The sequence below is a fragment of the Chrysemys picta genome, chromosome 12 (assembly GCF_011386835.1).
Source record: "Chrysemys picta bellii isolate R12L10 chromosome 12, ASM1138683v2, whole genome shotgun sequence".
Taxonomy (NCBI): Eukaryota; Metazoa; Chordata; order Testudines; family Emydidae; genus Chrysemys; species Chrysemys picta.
Genome location: NC_088802.1, coordinates 49,023,747 through 49,045,345, shown reverse-complemented (window position 1 = coordinate 49,045,345; position 21,599 = coordinate 49,023,747). Strand labels below are relative to the sequence as shown.

General features: G+C 46.5%; 1 protein-coding gene across 3 annotated transcripts in view; it reads right to left on the bottom strand.

Annotated features, from left to right (window-relative positions):
• The window catches only part of RHBDL3 (rhomboid like 3), a 131,471-nt gene that overhangs the window by 59,850 nt on the left and 50,022 nt on the right, over positions 1-21,599 (bottom strand). For all 3 annotated transcript variants that reach the window (XM_065563616.1, XM_065563614.1, XM_065563615.1), the window contains one exon: positions 6,935-7,093. In XM_065563616.1, the coding sequence (XP_065419688.1) occupies positions 6,935-7,093 (159 nt within the window). The remainder of the gene's footprint in view (positions 1-6,934; positions 7,094-21,599) is intronic.

Below are 21,599 nucleotides of genomic sequence, written 5' to 3'. Positions count from 1 at the left end.
TTGAGCCACTAGAGGGGGACAAAGACAGTTGACCATCATCAAACGCACACACTGACAAACATCAACTCAATTCATTGAAACCTGCTCCCAGGTTACCCCATAGCACACAGCTGCCACTCTCAAGGAAGAGTCTAGTTTAAAAGATGGGCTTTAAAGCAGGCTCTGAAGGTCATGCCAGTTTTGGCTTCGCTGGACCAACCCGTGAAGCAAATTCCAGAACAGAAGGTCCTCCACCAAAGAAGTGCTTCCATTAGTCCCTGCAGACCAAACCTTGGGGACATTCGTAGAAGCTTCCTGGCTGATCTGAGAGGTGGTATGTAAGGGGAGAGGTAGGCTGTAATGCATCCAGGACTGGAATGGGTCAGGAATTTTCTGACAAAACCTGTTTTTGTCAGAAAATACAGATTTGGACCTAAAGTATTTTGGGAAAACGTATCAGGTTTGACAAACCACAGACAGGTTTCCTGCCAGACTGCATGGTGGGCTTCCATGGAGCCTGGGCTTCTGGGGTATGTGGCCCCAGGGCAGCCCCACCATGCAGAGTGCCCCAGAGTGAGAGACACCAGAGCTTCCAGGCTTCCTGCCACAGAGCGAGGAAGCCCGGTCTCTAACCAGGACTCTGTTCCTGGCTCTGCAGCAGGGAGTCTGGCAGCCCTGGGAGCCCCATGTACTGAGCTGCTGCCATGGTCTGTGAAAGCAGCAGGTGTCTAGCACCTCTCGGCGTCAGACCATAAGTGCATACCCAGGCTCTGTTACAGCCCATCAAGATAAACAGATCCCTAATTTCTGATTATTTATGTTTTGTGTCACTGCAGCGCCAACATAGATCAAGGCGCCACTTTGCTGGGCACTTAGAACTGACGATCCACAGAGACCAGACACGCAAAGGACGGCAGGAGAAACACAGCGGGGTGAAACAGACGGGCCAAAGTTGCAGTGGCAGAGCTGGGACTAGAACCCAGGTCTCCTGATCCCAGCCCAGTGCTCGACTTCCTGTCCGAGGGGCTTTTGATTTGACTTTCAGACTCCAAGTGACAGTAAGTGTCACACCCAGCCCAACCTCCCTGTGGGCGAAGTTTGTGAAGAAACCCGTGAGCTGCTTTTGTGACACGCAGGAACCCAGGGATCTCCCTCCTTCTTCATTCCCTACATTACCAACCACATCAGACATGGCCTCTGAAATCTGCCCCAGCTGGCTGGACCCCCTCCCCACCCGTGACTAGAGTTCTGTTAGTGTCATTTTGGCTCTGGCTCTTGCTGCTAATAAAGTCACAGTAACGTGGACTTGTTTGGGAGGCCCCACAAGAAACGAATCAATAATGTTTTAACAGTTCAGAATGTTCACTCATAAATATTGATAGAAAAACACCCAGCCACACTCAAAGTCCCGGCGGTGATGTGTATAACAGATGATCTATGTTTCCCTCCCCCAGATTCATCACCACAATCTCTGAAAGCAGATCAATTCATCACACTAACTAAGCCAATGAAATAGGAAAATCAATCCTCAGACGAAGAGCAAAAAGCAGAGGTATTTAATTATTACCCAACACAAGGTATTTACTTATTACTGCACCAGGGTCTTCAGTGCTGTGAGTAATTCCCTACACGAGACTGCAACAACTGTATCCAGTCTAGACTTCAAAGTACTTTAATGGACTGCAAGGACACTTACATGCAAGTACTTCAACGCAGGTATTATCTATCTAGCATATACGTTCCACTTTAGCTATTTGTAAAGCGCTCATCGGCATAATTCTTGGTGCCATGCCAGGTTTTCCTTGATAATAAGAAAAACGGCTCTCCAGTGGTTGAGCTTTTATAAATGTATGAAACATCCCAGGTTTCCCCATCTATTCCAATGTCACCCCATTCCGCTGAAGGAGATTTATCACTGCTTGTGCCAGATGGAAGTTTATGGCACTCACGGGTCCACGCACCTTGGGCATTAGATTACAGGTATTTCCAGTGGATTTTTGCATTGAAGTAGTGGAACCATCTCTGGCTCAAGCCTTCCCTCTTCGCTATTTGCTGTGAGGCCTCTGTGGGCGGGTAAAGTAGGTGAGTGAGAGGGAATTAAAGGGGCAATCTTTGAGGACCACCAGCCCCCATCCAAAATGAAAAATACATCTTAGGCTAAGGGATGGTCAGTCACTTCCAGGAGTATAAAGAGTTCTGCTTTGAACACCTTTCCACAGCTCAGCAACCCTAGAGAGGAGGCTATCTGCTGGCCAGAGTGTTCAGATCTGCCCTTTGAGCTTTCCTTCCTGTCTTTTGATAAGGTATCTGAGGTTATGTATAAAATGTTTTCATATTCTTCTGATGTGCATGACAGACCACAACCAAGTTCAGGACCCCACTGTGCCTTAGAGACCCTCCCTGCCCCCAGGAGCTTACAGACCAAGTAGACGGGGGAGCAGAAGCACAGAGCCGGGAAGTGATTTGCTCAAGGTCACACAGGGGCAGGAACAGAACCCAGCGCCACGGCCAGAGTCTTAGTCACTAGACTAGTGGTTCTTAACCTGGGGTGCACGCACCCCTTGAGAGTGAGAGATGCCCTTTCTGGGGGTGCGAGACAGGCCAGATTTTTTTAGAAGGTAAATCACCAAAAACACAAATTAAGCACGAGCATGCAAGTACAACTACTTTGTTTCATCAAACCTATGTATTTAACAACATTACAGTGGAGTCGCATCATAGGCGCATTTAACTTACGCGATTTTAACTATGCGCGCTCGGCAAAACAAAACAAAAAGGAGAAAAATAATTTTAATACTGTACCTGTAGTGCAGGCGATTCCGCCCGCCATTCCACTCAATGAGCATTTGACTATACACGATTTTCGCCTTACGCGCTGACTTCAGAACCTAACCCCCGCGTAAGATGCGACTCTCCTGTATACATTTTTTAACGATTACTGTAATATACAAACAACAAATGTATCTAGGTTTAAAGAACTGACCTACTTCAACGATTTTTGATAAGGGGTGCGAGAACATATTTTGAGAACTAAAGAGGCACAGGCTGTAGTAAAGGTTAAGAGCCACTGCACTAGACCATGCTTGCTTGTAAACAAACAGGTTAGAGCCCAGCTATCAAATGAATCAGATGGGCTGGTTTTACAGCAATCTCATCCATGCTTTTTCTGATCAATTTTATTATTCCTATGTTGCTCTTTGCCTATTTCCCCAGCAGGAGCGTGGTATGAATCTTCTAAGGAGAGTGAAAGACTACAGCAAGGAGAAGCAGCCTTGGAAAGTTTGATTTATAGCACCCACTAAACAGCCTGGGGGAGGTGAAGAAGAGGCACTATTTATAAGTAATTTAGCTTTTCAGCACCTGCGGGTCTATTGATTAGCTAGAGCCAACATGTAAATGAGGGAGATAAAGGGAGAGGTGATAGGAAACCAATCACTTCTTCTTATCAGGCTAACTCCATAAAGTATAATGACGTTTTCCTTTCTGTACAAGCATTTCAGGCAGAAACGGTTCAGGATTGTCTCTCTTCAAAACCTGCAGCTAAATCCCCTTCCTACAAGTGGGGATGATGTGCCTGGGTCAAAGAAGAACAGGAGGACTTGTGGCACCTTAGAGACTAACAAATTTATTAGAGCATAAGCTTTCGTGGACTACAGCCCACTTCTTCGGATGCATATAGAAGATTCTATATGCATCCGAAGAAGTGGGCTGTAGTCCACGAAAGCTTATGCTCTAATAAATTTGTTAGTCTCTAAGGTGCCACAAGTCCTCCTGTTCTTCTTTTTGCGGATACAGACTAACACGGCTGCTACTCTGGGTCAAAGAGGATCTTTGGGTGATGGGTCCCAGACAGTTCTCCAGACTCCTAGTGTTAGCTCCATCAATCACATTTGCCTTGTGTCTGGGTGGACTAGGCATGCTGATTGGTAGTCAGAAAGGCCTATGTTCTAATCCCACTGTTAACAACAATTCACTATGTGGCCTTGGGCAAGTTATTTCACCTCCCTGCCTCAGTTTCTCTCCATCTATAAAAGGAGTTGAACGATGCTTGCCCCCAAAAGGTGTGCGGCTTAAGTAGTAAAACGCTCGCACGGGACTTTGAACACATGAAACTGTATATGGGTGTGAAATATTATCATTTACCACTGAACATGGGGTATTACTGACCACTCTGTCCATGAGCCTTCAGCTGGTGGGGCTAGGTGATCACTCACCAAACCCACAACATTCAGTTTTATTGCTACTGCATTTCACATGTACATAAAACTACACAAGGAGCTGCTAAGATGGCATGATTAAACCCAGCGGATCTATTTCAATGCCTCTTCCTAGGGTAATTTCACCTCGCTGTTCACCCACAGCTGAGGATGCCTGATAGCTCGACCCTGGTATGCTTTTCCCGTATTTATTGAACTCAGGCACTACAGGATACACAGAGGGAGCCTGCAGCCTAAACTGAGAAAACAACAGGTAAGTAATAAAATGGAGGGATTGCTGGTGGGCCAAGAGAAATTTCCCCTAACAAGAGTCCCACTCTGCAGCAGGACCATGCAGCACCTTTCAACAGGGCCTCCACGGCATTTTAACAGGCATCACTAAGGTGAGGCAGGAGCGCACTATTACTCCTATGTTATTGATGGGGAAACCAGAGCACAAAGAGATAATTGGAGCAAGATTGCACCTTTTGGAGTCAGTGGCGACACTTCAATGGTGCAGGATCCAAGCTCTTTACCCCTGCACCAATGGAGTAAATGAGAGCTTGCCACTGGCTTCATTGTGTGCCAGCCCACGCCCTAACCTGCCTCTTCCCCCTCACCGTTCGGCTGCAATGCCCATAGTCAGTGCATCCCATCTTTGCCACCCCCCATGTTCTCCACACTGTGCTGCTGCTGTCGGGAGAGGAGGCGGACAGGAAAAGAGAGTCAAGGCAGGTGGTGATGGTGGAAGCAGGGCAGAATGTGTAAAGTAGCCAGAGCTAGTGAAACTAGCGAGTGTGTTTGTGGCGGGAGTTGGAGGAATTGTGGATGGAGGGTTTCTGCTGAGCAGGTGACACAGGAAACGTGTCCCAGCCCTAGCTGCGATAAAAGGAGAAGATGTCCTGTTTCCCCAGGACTCAGCTGGCGTAAAGGGGCTCGTACCCGACACCACGAGGCACGGGGGCTCAGGCAGCAAACCTCACTGTAGCTTTTAACCTAGCCCTGGGTGGGCCAGGGCAGCTGCCGGTTTCAGCTTCAGAGTCTGGGCTGGCCCGTCTCCCCTTGGTTGGGTTGCTTGCTGGTTTTATTTTAATATCAGGCAGCCAGACTGGTCATTTTCACCGTTTACGCCAGCTCCTGCGCTGGAGAATTATTACGGCTCATTGCCTCATTAGCAACATTCTTTGGTCAGATGGGATCAACACAGGCTTAGTTAGAACTTTTTATAGAGTGTGAGATTCCTATACCTACAGCTACCCAGAGAGAAATCTACCTTTGAACGAAACACATCATGCAGTATATTGACTGACATATCGAGAGACTGAGAGTGCACGACGGAAAGAAAAAGGAGAATCTTTACTGTCAGCCGAGAACCCCCGGGAGGGGCAGTATGCCCAAGAAGGCGGGTCTCTCCGTGCACATGGGCAGATGGGAGCAGAGCGGAGGGAACCAGCTTGTCAAAAAACACAGTTTCTCCCCCTTGTTGTCGCTATTTATTGAGCACGAGACTATTTCTAGTGCTGCCTGTGTAATCCTGGTCACAAACAGATCCCACAGCCAGAGGCCAGCAAGTGAGACAGAAATAAAGGGTAACATTTTCAAAACATTTTCAGATGATGTAGGAACCTAAATCCTATTTTCAAAAATGACGTAGATGCCTAGGCATCTAGGTCTCATTGAAAGGCAATGGAGATCAGGGTCCCAAGTACCTACGGATATATCTATATACACAGCAAGCGAAGGTGTATCGTAGTGTGGGTAGGCATACGCGGGCTAGCTTTAATTAGGTAAGAAGTAATGAAGACATTGCAGCTCAGGCTTCGGCACAGGCTAGCAACCTGAGTACATCCCCAGGCTCCCCAGAGGTTCTAGTCAGGTTGCCAGCCCGCGCTGAAGCTCAGACTGCCACGTCTATGATGCTATTGTTACCTGCACAGGTAAACTTACCCACGCGTCAATCACACCTCAGCTGCAGACACAGCCTAGGTCACTTTTGAAAACATCACCCATGTCCCAGGCCCCTCTGCAGTGGGAATGGAACCACATGATCAGTTTTCAGGGCCCATGGGGTATGGCTGACAACAGCCCTCGCCTCAGCATCCAATTTGGACAATCACGATTTCCGCTCACAGACGCCGAGGCGGAGGAAGGAAATCCTAGGGCTGGGAAATCTGAAGTCAAACAGAACCTTTTTTTCTTTAATTATTCGCCATCCTGCACAAGAGGTCACCATGAGCAGTTCCGACTGGCAGTTTCGAGTCTGGAAATCAGTCCCACATGAGTTTATTGTAAACATGCAGCCCTGCAGCCTGTCTCATCAGAACCCAAGCAGCCTGGTCAACTCTCACCTAAGTAAACGCTGAGAGTTGTTGGCTTCTCAGTGCTTCCCCTGAAAGTGTGAAACTCCTGACAGGCTGCCATTCTCCCGAATGCCTAAAAGCTAAAAGTGCAGATGGAGGGGAAGGAATGTTCCAAGGGGAGCACCTTCTAACTCCTTTACAACACACACAGCGGGGGATTTTCAGAAGCGCCCAGCACTGGCCTAACTTTGTTTCCATTAAAGTTGATGGGAGCTTTCCCATCAACTTCAGAGCTCGGCTACCACTGAGCGCTTTTGAAAACCCCACCCAGAGTTTGCGGAGGGACCCAGCAAATCTTTGCTAGAAACGGAACAGCTGCTCCTCTTTGCTTAACATTTTACGTCAGAAGCAAACCCAGCGTCTAGGACTGAGATCTGCTCCTCCTGGTGGCTCACTTACCAGGTTGACGAAGTCCTGGTAACAGATCTTCCCGTCTGAATTATTGTCTGCCAAGGCCAAGAGCACCTCCAGTTTGTGTGGGTCCAGCTCAGAGCCGTGTCTTTGGAGGAGGTTTCGGAATTTCTCAGTGCTGATGTAGCCAGTGCTCTCGGGGTCAAACTGAGAGGGAGAAAACAAAGCAAGAATTATTTCCTCAGCATTACACAACACCTACAATGCTGACCTCCTAAGGGTTCAGCCTCAGCCACAGGCCCAGCCATGCCATGTTGCCATGCAAGCCATCACAGTTTTATCACTTTTGCTGGTAGCATTGTGGGATGCACAGGTCTCTGCTCCAAGGGATGGAGAGAATTCTTCTACCATCATCCAATCAGTACCAGACAACCAGTTACACTAGCTGTGGGGACACGGTCTTGGATGTAGCCTCTGTGCTGGAGAATGCCAAGGTTATGTCTGCCTGAGATAGGGAAGGATGCTCCAGGTAAACATGAAGGGGAGAGCATGAGGAGACCAGATCAGTGGGCAGGAAAGAAAACCTCTGCATTTCCCTAGGGAGCAGCCTTAGGTCTTTGGTTGCTGGTAGCTTGGCATGATCACCTCATCTGTGGTCAGGACACGTGAAAACTCTACTAGCTAGAAATGAGGAGGGGCACTGCCCTGGTGAGTGGAGACCAAGCCAAGCTGCCAGCAATCAGAGACATAACCCAAAAACTCTAATACCTGCAGGGTTGCTAACGTCTGCTCTCTAAAGTTAATTCCAAATCCCAACTGCAAGGCAAGTAGGTTTATGAGGACAAAGGAACCTCCCAGAATGAGCTCTGTATTCAGGTACAACAACCCCCTTCTCATCCTGATCTAGTTCAGTGAGCAGACGTGCCCAATTAATGTTCCCATCAGCCTCTTCATTCAAACTTCTTTTACCTACAGACCTTGCCTTGTCCTACACATTCACAGATCTCTCTTGGAGTCTGCATTTCAAAGTAAACACCACATACGGAGTCTCAGCAGGTACTGCTCTATTTGGCCAATAGATGCATTTAATTGAGTGGTTGTTTCTGTTCATGCTTTTATTTGTAAAGTTAAAACTAACTGTCAACACTTGTTCCTTTCAGGCAGCCAGCCAGATGGCTTATGTAGATTTTCAGATTCCTTATCCTGTCAAATACTGGGCAAAGAAACAACACAACTTGCATTTCTTGTCGAGCACTTTCACCCTAAACGATCTTGCACCACTTGAAAAATATTACCAACATCACCACCCCTGAAACGCGGGCGCGTCCCTGGGAGTGGATCAGAGTAGCCATTGAAAACCATGCACAACAATACCAAACGGATCTGGATGAGCAGAGAACAAAAATGATTCAAGGGCTGGAAAATCTGCCTTACGCTGAGAGACATAAGAAATTCAATCTAATCTCTCCAAGTAAAAGTTAAGAGGTGACTTGATCACAGCCTATCGGCAGCTACATCAGAAGATTTCTGATAGCAGAGGTCTCTTTAATCTAGCAGACTAAGACATAACATGATCACATGGCTGGAAGCTGAAGCTAGACAAATTGAGACGAGAAAGAAGAGGCACTTTTTAACAATGAGGGCAATCAACCATTGGAACAATGTACCTCAGACTGTGGTGTGTTCTCCATCACCTAAAGTCTTTAAATCAAGACTGGATGTCTTTCTAAAAGTTATGATCTAGCTCAGCGGTATTCAAACTGGGGGGTGGGGACCCCAAAGTGGGTCACAACCCCCATTTTAATGGGGTCACCCGCGCTGGTATTAGACTTGCTGGGGCCTGGGGCTGAAGCCAACACCCCAGGCCCGAAGCCGATGCCTGAGCCCCACTGCCCTGGGCTGAAGCTGACGCCCGAGTCCTTCAGCCCTGGGTGGCAGGATTTGGACAGGTTCAGGCTTCGGTACCCACTTCTGGGGTCGTGTAATAATTTTTGTTGTCAGAAGTGGGTCACAGTGCAATGAAGTTTGAGAACTATCAAAAGTTAGGGGCTTGCTACAAGCAATAATGGGTGAGGTTTTATGGCCTGTGTTATACAGGAGGTCAGACAAGGTGATCAAAAGGTCCCTTCTGGCCTAGAAAAATCTATGAAAAAAATAGTGTTCCCAAGTGACTCTACAGAGAGTAAGAGAGAGAGATTATCTGTCTCAGTTCATTCATTAGTACAGCTCTGAGCTCACATGGTCTGCCTCAAGCCAATCACTTATCCTGAGGAGATGGGACTGGAAGCATTGCAAATCTTAAGATTTACAATGTCATTAAAAAAATTAAGGGTGAATCGCAAGATAATAGTATAAGAAATCTTTGGCTGCCTAAGGTTTCTCAGTTATTACCAGGATGCACCCCATGGTCATCTGTATCTTTACAGCAACAGCAGAGATAGAACTCAGACACTCCTATTCTAAAAAGTACAGGACTCTTCTATAACAGCCAAAGGAGAATCTCCTTTGTCTGTTAGCAGGACAGCACTGACACAGTTGAGTGGTTCTGACTCTGTCCAGTAGATGGCAGTCATGCGTACACATAACAGCATGGACACACTGGCTAGCTCATTGTAATAGTGAGAATGCTGGATGGAAAATATCCCGAGAGGACAGGAGAGTCCAAAAGAGACCTTTTGAGAATGTGACAGACTGTCACCTGCAGCCTTCCCAACTTCAAACCTGGTAGATAAACAAAAAAACATAACCAACCCCTTGTGCTCCCCCTGCCCCCCAAACCCATTCACCATCTTGTGGTTTCCTTGCTAAAGGCTATTTTCCCCCTTTACAAATAATGGGCTTTGGCAAAATGGAGGCAAAGTCAAGTCATTTTAAAGAAAAATGATTCTCAGTTTAAATGACAGAGAACCGTATCCGTCAGGACAGACAAAGGGTCATTGACAGACTGTGGCAAGCATGGTAGTTTGGGTTTGAAGGGAGGAACCGTTTTAATTTGCTCTGTGCTTGTACGGGCTCCCACACCGCCAACCAAACTTTGCTTTGAGTTTTTGTTGCTTTAAACCAATATAAAAACTCTACATGAAACACAGCTCAAAGCACCAACTGCTACCTGGTTTGAGGTCAAAACTAGACATGGGCCCAAGCCACCAAGTTTGGATATAAACTTTGGCTATGAGGTGTTTGGATCTATGGTTTGCTTTGACCCATTAGAGAGGAAGAAACCAAGTGTGAAGCGCAGGCCTGGTTCTGAATTTATCCAACAGGAATATAGCTTAAGATCTGCCCAGTACTTTAACCGTGAACCTCTTTGAACCGTATGGTTAATCCAGCCTAAATTTCTGGTTCATAACAGGACCCCAAACCAGACAAGTGGTTATAAGTTTCACACGACGGACCTATCCTTGACCAACTGCAAGTAACTTTACTGAGTGTCATCATTCCAGCTGGCCAACGGCAATGCTGGTGCGCTCGACTGTCCCCTCTTCGCCTCCTCGTGGAAAGGCCATGTCTGATTTTGGGGCTTCCAGCCAATGATTAAAAGGCCTTAGAATGAGGAGACACCTTGTGGTCAGATGGTCATTTTCAGAAGAACAGCTTGAGCTAGAACAAGGAATCTGAACTCCTTAGCAAGGTGAGGAAGTTTGCATGTCAGAGTTCCTCAGCTCAGATCGGTCTTTAGTTTTCAATCAGACAATTTACACAGAGCCAGAAGTGTCTTCTGGAGTAAATGAAACACCCAGGCATTCTGAACAAGATGGAATGATCCCCTCTGAACTTGTTAATTGAAAAGTTGCTGCTTTTTGGACATCGCAGACCCCATTTATTCCCTTACCTGTTCCCTTCATTCCATTTGAACCAGACTGGTTCTGCGGTTCACCCTGGAGCTGCTAGAGCATTCCCCATCTCCTGTCATCTGGAGCCTCTTTCCCGCATCTTTCCATCTTACCAGCTCTCCATCTCATTTCAAACCTCAGCTGAAACCAGCCCTCTTCTCCCTTCCTAATGCATCTTAATTTCTCTCTCCTTCTGCCGTTTATTTAAATTTAAAACTTTGTGACTGAACCTTTAAGTACATGGGGATGCAGCCTGAACAAGAGAAGCTATCCAAAGAATAGTTTTACATCTGAATTTATTAACACCTTTTCAAAGCAGGAATAATATAGACTCTTCCTCAGGCACCGTGCTGAAAACTGACAAGCAAAGCAGCTTTTTTACGACTGCTTCCAAATCAGATGTATGTTTTTGTTGCTGCAGAGATTTTTATTTCTAAATGGATTACAAGCAGGTTCTTGGGAGTGTGAACTATGGAGATAAATAACATAAACCAGAAATGACAAGGCAGCCACATGCCATTTCAATTTATCTTCTGAAATGCTCAGTAGAAAGAGATTCCCACATTAAATTCTGTATTAACTCCCCCCACTTTTACCAAGAACACTGTTGCTTCCTAGCAGAGTGCAGAGAAATCTTGTCTTCCACTGGTGACAATCTGTTAATTTTAACTTAGGCTTGGTCTACACTAAACCCCCAAATCGAACTAAGGTACGCAACTTCAGCTACGTGAATAACGTAGCTGAAGTCGACGTACCTTAGTTCGAACTTACCGCCGTCCAGACCCGGCAGGCAGGCTCCCCCGTCGACTCCGCGTACTCCTCGCGGCGAGCAGGATTACCGGAGTCGACGGGGAGCACTTCTGAGTTCGATTTATCGCGTCCAGACTAGACGCGATAAATCGAACCCAGAAGTTCGATTGCCTGCCGCCGAACCAGCGCGGTAAGTATAGACAAGCCCTGAGTATCTGCAGGATGTACTGGATTTCCGTCAAAGATTAGAATTTGCTGAATTACTTGGTGTCACTTGAGTTCATTGATCTACAGCGGTATCTCCAGGCATTGAGGAGAGAGACACAGAGGCTTTGAGGTTTTTTTTTTAAAATTGTTATAAAGAATCCTGTATTTTTTATAAATACACTTTATGGAACAGGCCTGCACTGATGACCTAAGAGATCTTTTCCATTTCTAATTGCTACAACTCTCTTAATCCAGTCTTGAAATGTCATATAGGCTTTGTAGCTCTGAATCCATAAAGATGTTCTATTTCCTCTCTTTCTTTGGTGCTAGTGAAAGCTGCTGCATTGAGAGCCCTGAAAACTAAAGCCCCTTATTGATTCACAGAACAGATGGAGGATGCAATATCACAAAGCTTCCCTTGCATGATTTCCCCTTCCAAAATGCCTCATTCGTGACCTAGCCACACCAGTTGCTGACAACATAGTCCGTTCTCCAAGGCCCTTCCATCCTTGCCCGCTCTGGCAGCCAACGCAGATGACAATGAGCACCAGTTAGGGACAACGTTTTTTGAGATACTCAGCTGGACTGGAACCTGACAACGTCACCTTTGCAAGGAAGTTGGAACACCAGCATGGGAATGGCACTACAGTTGGGTTCCGTCCTAACGCAAAACCATAGGCAACTCCTGGCCAAAGTGCTGCCAGCTTGTGTTCTCATCTGGACGCAGCATCAGCCAAAATGCGACACGTAGCAAATTAGAAACCCAAAACTGACATCAGATCGAACCCATTTCTTTTGAAACTTGGAAACTAAACAGACATAAGCGGCTGGACCAATTTGCTGTAACTCCAATTCGGTCTAGTCTCAGCCGGCTCTCATTTGCTGGGAGTTTTGCCTTTGATTTTCTAACTTGACTCAGAAGAGTCCGTATCCCATTGGCCTCTCTTTGTAGATAATGATATCAAGCTTGTTGGCTGGATTAAAAGATGGAAGGAAAAGCGGGGCGGGACAGGAGCATTTCAGTGCAGGAGGTATATTTCCATGGAAACATTTTGGACATGAAAGGGAGTTCAGTGAAAGCAACATGATTTCAACAACCTTCACTCTTTCCTAGCAGTGAACAAAAGCTTGAATGCCTGCACCTTTTGGCTGGCTAGGTTTGGACACAGCAAAAGAAAAGCTGGCTTGGCAAGTGGCCCAGTGGCAGGGGAACAGCATGCCAGCAGCTGAATCTGGCAGAGCGCTCCCCATCAAGCGGAGCAGCCGAAGAATCCACAGTACAAAACTGACCTCAGCGCAAGGCCAATTGTTTTGAAGAGGTAGTCTGTGCGTATGGCTCCAGCTCGCTCACTGAGCCCCTAATCAGAGGGCTTCTGCTGCAAGACTTCAGCATTCAGCTGCCAACCTGCTCACTCGAGTGCTCCTGAATAGAGTCGTGCCGCTGCTTCCCTTGCGGTACTCTCTCTGGATCGACGCTCACAGCCTCCACAGTTGCTAGCAGTCTTCAGCGTCTGCTGAAAAACCTCCTTTTTTGGTTTTGTTTTGATGGAATTGTCCAAAAAGGGGGAGGGGACAGGGGGTTAACAGCAGAGGGGAGGGGGCTGCTGCATGCATTTGAACTGAGATGGAGGAGTTGCCTCAATACAGGAGCTGTCAGTGGGGGTGGATGATTGGAAACAAACAAAACAAATGATCTGCAGAAAGTCAATGCTGTATGTTTTCCTCCATGCGCCAAGTTATGTCTTTGCAATGTGCCCTGTGACGTGCCGTGCCTTCCTGACAACCGGCATCCAATCCCAAAGGTCGCTTTCTTCACCAGTTCCGACTAAAGAAGGGGTAAAATTAATCCCCTTGATCCCAACATCTCAAGATTTGGAGAAGTTCAGATATTAATGCTGCATCTAGCCCCTCTGCAATCGGATGAGAGCTGGAAGTTTGGATCCTAATACCATAGCCAGACTCAGGGCTTGCCTACACAACTATCTAGTTCACGGCAAGCTGGGGAATGAATCTACCCTGCACTAGCCTGCTGCGAACTAACTGTCCACGTGCACCCAGCTGATGCACACCGGCAGTTCATTAATGTGCTTTGATCTAGTCCTCTTCAAGAAAGGACTCAGTCAAACCACACATTAACAAATTGTTAATGTGCGTTAGCAAAGTGCACATGGACAGTTACTCCAGGGCAGGCTGCTGCAGGATAGATTCACACCCCAGCTTGTCATGAACTAAATGGTCACAAAGACAAGCCTTTCGACGTCTCAGTTCAGGTCCATTTTTACCGCCTGTTGGCCCTGTCTGTAACTCAAAGGCCAGTCTAATTTTGCACTGCCCAACACCGGAATAAAATGGAGTTGTCAAAACCATACATCCAAGGAAGAGTGCATCATTAGCATAATAGCAGATATAACCTTTATCGAGGAGAATTTATGCTGCCTTATCAGAGGCAGATAGACTCAGTCATCTAATAAAGCCATCTCCAATACTTGTGATCCAAGGTACACTGCTGTATTTATGCTCATTAACTGACAATATTCGATCCAACACGGTCATTTTACTTCACTGCATTGTTTAACTATAGTCTCAAATTTCAGTGAAAGGATTTATCCTGCTCAGGGATGATACATTCGCACCTCGTAGTTTTAAACGTTTCACTACTTGAGGTCCACGTGTCTAATGGTCAAAGCAGGGAGAAGAGTCAGACGCCCTGGACTCCACCCCCAGCTATGTTATTAGCTCCTGTTTGACTTTGGGAAAGTAGCTTGTGGGTAGGAAAGCCTATGAGTAGCAATTTGAAGTGTGTACATTTCTTTAACGGGCATGAATTACACCTTCCTGTAAGCAAGCTATAAAGATCACAAATAGCTTTAACTGACATTTGTTATATGCTGAAACATGGCAAAAACATTTGTAAGAATAACCAGTAGTTATAAGGCTTCAAAACCCTGCACAAACTAATTTTAGCTACCCCTGTGATATCAGCATTAGAGTCAAAACAGATCTGATCTCGTCACTCAAGCTGCTAACAATTGGCATCTAAGTGACTAACTGACTTCCCAGACATCTGAAGGCCATGCTGGTAATGTTAGAAGACTCTCCAGTCAGAGAAGGCCTAACTATTACACACACACAACTTTCGCTCTTCATGCCGCTCTGCTGCTGTGCTTTTCCCAGCGATGATCCAAATGAAAGGATTAGCAACAAGTAGTTGGTACTTCCCGCAGCATCCCAAGCATATTATAACTGGAACAGACTCTATTCTCACAGGACAGCCGGCCTGTTCTTGCATTTCATGTAGTTTGCATTCATTCATTCATCGATACTGATTAGAAATGGGTTTGAATCAAAACCTGGGATCTGAACAATTCTGAAAACTGAGATTTGAATTGTAAACTCCCCTAATCTGAATATTTACAAATGGCCTCTCTCTTTACAACGGGACTGCCCAATTTGGAGTATCCATGTCTGAAATTTTTTGCCTGGAGCCCCAGCTCTAACATAGATGCTGTAGGTTTTTATATTTATTTTTTTCTGGATTTGCTTGTCTATTTACAAGATCTAGACAATTTGATCTTAACAGCACCCCCCAATCTCCTCCACACACAAATAAATCAAACTCCTCAACCCTTGTTCCAAAACAGCAGCTAGCTACAAAATCAGATAATTTAGTGGCTTCTTCACATTTCCCGTCACATGATAAAACAACAAATAACTGCACAGTTTAAATGCCCCCTTCCTCTCCCCACCCTACCCCAAATCAACTAGCTGTAAAAAGAAACTGACCTTAACTAGAAGATGCTTCAAATATTGATCCATGGTTAATTTATTCCTGGAAACTCATCCCCCAAGACAGGACTGGCATATCCAATTCCATCAAGATTGCAAGTCAGGGCTGACATCAGATCCACACAGCCCCTGAGCTCCTAACCTCAACTGGGAGCCACTCACCAGCCAAACACTCCTGTGATCCAATTCAAGGCAGTGGCTTCCTGTTTTAAGCTCAGCCGTATTACTTCTCCCTTTGCCTTTATGTAAGCGAACAAACATAACTCAACTGCTGGGGCTGAGGAGTGTGGAAGGCTGGACGCCCATTTGGCACAATAGGGCACTAACGACAATTTCATGCAAGGTTTCCTCTGCATCTCAAAGACAATTACGCTTAATTCCCTTGATCCCCCACCAGGCTCTTAAGCAAAAATGTAAATATGTTAATGACCATAACAACCACCGGACTTGAGGCACATGTTTTTTTCCCACCCACTGCAAGCTCTCTTATTAATTATGATTATTATTATGAACTCGTCAGAAAGTTAAGGTGCTCCAGCAAGACTGCTTAGAAAAGGAAGCAGCTAGAAACTTTGATTTAAAGGTGGTGGTGTGGTGAGGGGTGAGTGTGGTAAATTAAACCCCAGACTGTTCTGCCTCTTTAATTAAAGGCACATCAGCCACGACTGAGTGCACAAATAGGGTGGGGGTCAGAGACGTGCAGCTGTTAAACAATGCACTGATATCTTGGGAAATTGCAGACACTAACACAGCCCAGGCTGCTGCTCCTTTCCCGATTCCAAGGATCTCATTTGAATGAGGTCGATGGATGGCTTAGCAGCCAATGGCAAACACTCACCAGGGACCAGAGCAGCCGTGGGAGTCACAGACTGAAAGAAGCATGAGTGGGAAATCCCTTTCTGGCTTTGGGGCAACAGATCTATCCTAGGCCCAGAGAATTTACTGCAGCCTGTGGTTTCCCCAGTTACGATGACATTATCTCAGCGTGAAGGGAGGAGATTTCTGGTGAGAATATGGGCCTCGCAACCAGGACTCCTGGCTCTAGTCCCAAATCCGCTGTTAACTTGGAAGAAGTCACTTTAAAAAAATCGGTGCCTCAGTTTCCCCCAACAGTAAAATGGAAATGACAATCGGTTCTTATCTTTCAAAGGCGTGGGGGGGCTAATTTATAGGGGGGCTGATTCTCATTTATACCACGGCCCCTGTATACCACCCTGGCACTGGAAAGAGGCCTTAAAGTGGGAGTATGTCGCATTTGAATCACCTTCTGGCTAAGGTGATTTACACCCATTCTTTGAACCTTAAGCTGATGGAGCAGGGTAAAGGGGCCTTAGCATACATGAGAATCGGGGCCTGTGTGTTTGTAGAGTATTTTGGGATCACTGGATGAAAGGTACATATGCAAATCCTTATATAAAAGGGTGATGCCTTCTTCATATCCCAGCCCTGCCCCATTCTTGTCTCTCAGAAATCCCTGTGCAGGGCAGGTCTTGTCTGCACAGTTCCCCCTCGCTGCTAAGGGAAGCAAACCTCAGCAAGAACAAGAAACCTCCACACATGTCAGGTGTCTCTTTCTCTCCTGGTGCGCCAATTGCATTTCCCTCCATCTGACTCTCGGCACTGGCTTCCCCTCTTCCTCCATGTGCTTTTGAAGTTTTTCCTGGTCTCTCTTTCTCCTCATCCTCTTCAGCCCACTCCTGACTGCTCTCCTTTGTCTCTTTAATCCACGCGCCACATTATTCTTCCTCCTGTCACACCTGTCCCTGTTTGTGGAACAGCCTCCCACGCTCCTCCCCCTCCTCTTAAGAGTGAACACCTTAAAACCCACCCGTTCCAGCAGTTATTCCAGAGAACGTGCCGTTCTATGGGTCCTGTATGACCCATGCCCATAGTGCCTGCGCTGTAACCTACCCCCTTGTGCTCTTCCATTATGGAGTAGAACCAGAACCAAAATCCTGGATCCAACCACCACTGAAACTCGGATCCTCACCCAAGCCTCGCGGCTCAGGCCAATGCTATTAAACAGCTAGCTCTTCAGTTCATGAATTCCAACGTGCATTTGCAACATCAACCTCATGTGCAGGAGGGCAAGGATGGCCGTGAGGCTAAGGCACTAGGGTTATTTCCAAGATCTTCCACCTATGCCATAAGGAAACCTTGGGTGAATCAGTTAGTCTCTCTGCCTTACTTTCTCCATATGTAAAATGGGGATATTGACACTTGTTGGCAGGGGATAGGTTTCTGTTGAAAGTGTAATTTCCAGCTCGGGCAGACATACCTGCGCTAGCTCTGATCAAGCTAACTCGCTAAAACCAGCAGCATAGCAGCCACAGTGCCAGCAGTGGAACGGGCTAGGCTCTCAAACAGGATTGTACTGGGGGCCGTTAGCCCACTGCACCACCACAGCTACGCTGCTATTTTTAGCACAGTAACTCAATCAGAGCTAGTGCAGGTATGTCCACCCGAGCTGGAAGTAACACCTCCAGCCCTGGTGCAGACATACTCAACAGCTTTTGTGAAGCGAACAGACCCTGTAGCAATGAGAAGTAGCTAGACGGACAGGTACACTTATACCATTAGAGCACTGATGTCACATGAGCAATCCCTTTTAAGGAAGTTTATGAGGCAGGCAAAGAAACGCTTCCCAAAATAGCTGTAGGTCCCACTACGTTGGCATCTCTAGCTTTCACCAGTCTCCGAAATTCACGTGGCTACTCAGCTTGAGCTCACACAATATTTTATCATCTCTGCACGCAGCGGTAGAATGTGCAGCATTAGCTGCTTTGATAAAGATTAAAGGACTGACCAGGAAGCAGATCAAATCCCATCTAATAAACCAAAGGGCGAGAGCAAAAGCAGAAGCTGTTGTACCAAAACTTTGTCCGCAACTATTTTCCCAGGGGCCTAGAGAAACTGCTCTCACTTCTGGTAGCGGGAGGACAATGGTGTATGGAGATTAAACTGGTCCAGGATGGAGGAAGGTGGTATGTTGCAAAATGTGCTGTGAGATAACTCTACACACACACACACTCTCTCTCTCTCTCTCTCTCTCTCAATAGAGTCACCTAAACTGAGTCCTTGAAAACCATACACACAGTGATGCATTACTGCGGTATCCGCTAAGAGATTCTCTCGTTCTCTCTCACTGTAAATAATGAATTTAACCATCACCACACAGCCAGCATCAAGTGATTAAGTGCTGTCCTGGTGTACTTTCAGTCCGCTTTAGATTGCTTTGCCCTGAGGTGAACCTTAAGGCTGGAAACCGGCTCTCAAAAGCCAGAGAACATCCAAGTGCCGTGAAAATACCCTCACTAAATCCTTGGGCAGGCCCTCTGGACAGCGCCGACTCCTGACAGAAGGCTGCAGAGAAGCTGCCATGCTGAACATTTGGTGCTACCCAGTACAGAGGGTCTTTTGGGCGGAGAGCTGTTTGAGTAGCAGCGCTGCTTTCCTGGCAGAAGTGCATGGCAATCGCCCAGGACAGGGTTAAATGGTGCTCTGCACGCACCATAAAGCAAAAGGGACATGGAGGTTGCAGCAGGGGCTTGCTGGTTGCACCTTTCCCATTCCTTTTTTCTCCAATGCCATGATAACTTGGCTCGGCGGGATTACTGTCTAGACGGCCAGCAGGGGGAGGCAAAACAAGATCAAGATAAACATCTGTTCATTTGTTTTCTTTGCTCTCTTGATGTTCCCACCTGCTGAAACCTCACTTGAAACTGTTCATAGAAGCATCCATCTGGTGCACGCACAGGCACGTTTTTCACCACCCAGCTTGACTGCTAACCGGAGAGGAAAAATGGCCTTGAGGTTCAGGCCTGGGACCCAAAGATCTGGGTTACGTTCCTGGTACTGCCACAGATTTCTGGAGTGACCTTGGGCAAGTCACTCAGCCTCTCTGTGCCTCAGTTTCCCCCTCTGTAAAATGGAGGTTATGTCCCTGCCAGGGCACCTGTGAAGCTTAGTTCATTTAGGTTTGTAAAGCGCTTGAAAGGAAGGTGATCTACAACTGCAAAGTAGGAGAAATGGGCAAAAATCCCTCAGGTTCAGAATGGTGGGAGAATATAAACAGAGCTGGGCCTTCTCTCCCAGGGTAAGGAGAGAGGGGGTGATTTGGGTTTTTACAGACAAAGCCCAGTCAGTCAGGTGTCCAAAATCAAAACCAGGGTGGCTTGGTCCCACTGATTAGAGACGGGCCCAAACTGGATCCCTGTCCCCCATCACACTTAGTGGAAGTTCAGATCCAGGTCCACATTGTAGCTGGCCCAAATCTATAATAGGCTGAAGTGAAACCTGGGATTCAACCCCCCTTGATTTTTAGGGATGTACCGATCCAGATCAGACCTTGGCAGTGTAGGGCATCACTACAACATGCCGAAATGGAACCCTGAAACTGAACGCCTCAGAACTTTGGAACCAGAAGGGATACGAATCCCAACGTTGCGCCTCAGGCTCCTTTCCAATCTAAACCCCTTTCCCATCCCTTCCTCAGCTGGTTGGGATCTTGCTGCAAGGGAGGGTAGGATGCGATGTCAAGAGACACCCTGTAGATTTGCTGAATTTGAGCCCACCCTTTCTGACCATGTGGAATCACTATGATCCACTTACAAGAACCATCCTTGTTTTCTCCTGCTCCGTTTTTCGGTAGCACTGCAAGCAGCATTTCAGAAGGGATCAGCCTGCAATCCCACATTTCCCCATCACATTCAGCGTTACAGCCACGTGGGTCAAAATTATACCCAACACGCTGCCCTGATGACGCTGGAGCTGAAGAGGCTCTCCAAAAAGGATTCAGGGTAAGTAAAGGCTGCCCCATTACCCGCAAAGTGAGATGCAGCTTTTAAAGCGAGACAGACAGTCATATTAGCAATGAGTCCCCAAAGGTGGCATGAGATGCTGCTAGATGTCCTGTTAAAGGATGTGTTTATAGACTGAGCCCTCCCCAGATCTGCTTTTTCCTCTTCCATTATTAATGTAAGTGCATTAAGACTAATGGAAAAAGGGCCGGGGGCCAAAGCAGAGAAATGATTTTATTTTTGAGATAGAAACATAATTTCGAATCTTGCAGTATCAGGTGAGTGGCACGTTTTGCCAGATAACAATCTTCAGAGGTAACAAGGGTTCTAGTGATAAGGGGAGGTGATGTGGTCCAGTGGCTAGGGTAACCAGACACAGTCAGTAGAGCTGAATTCTAATCTAAGCTCTGCCACTGATTTGCTGTGTGACCTTAGGCTCAGTCACTTCACTTCTCCTCCCACACTTTGCCTGTCTTGTCTACTGAGAATGCAAGTTCTTTGGGGCAGGAACCATCTCCTACCAGGTGTTGCTAGAACAATGGGGCCATGATCTGGGTGGTGATTTTTAGGTGCTACAGTAACATACAAATATAGAGATTATTTTCAATCAGGAATTGGATCTAATAGAGGGATGTTGAGAATCAGGGAAAAGATAACAACATTCTTTTACTTTAATGGACTTCTTGCATATTTCATAAATCTTAGGAAGATTGGGTTTGAGCCAGTCTGCTAATTCCTAAATCCATTTAATCCCATATCTGCATCTGGGCACAAAATGGTTTTCCCATCCTGCGAAAATTTTCAAGATTTCTAAAATTTTCCCATTTAATGTGGGACAAACCAGAGAACTTTTGAATTTTTTCATGAACAAAGAGAGACCACCTCCCCCACTCTCCTTGCTCCCAAAATAGCCAATAGCCCAGTGGCTAGAGTGCTCTGCTGGGATGTGAGACATCCAGGTTCAAGTCCATGCTCTGCTATTCTCTCACTCTGTAGGTGAGTCACCTGGCTAGGACACTCATCTGGGACATGAGAGAATAACTTGGGATATTAATGTTCAAAGTTTTAAAAAAATATCTTTTTAGGTTTCTGGCCTTAGCAACATGATGTGGCAATGAGTTCCAGAGTCTAATTAAAATCTAACCTACTTCTCCCATATACAGACTATGGGTCAACTATCAAAAAACTGAGCATTAGAGAGAGACTTAAAACTACCAGATTCATAGATTCTAGGGCTGGAAGGGACCTCGAGAGGTCATCGAGTCCAGTCCCCTGCCCTCATGGCAGGACCAAATACTGTCTAGACCATCCCTGATAGACATTTATCTAACCTACTCT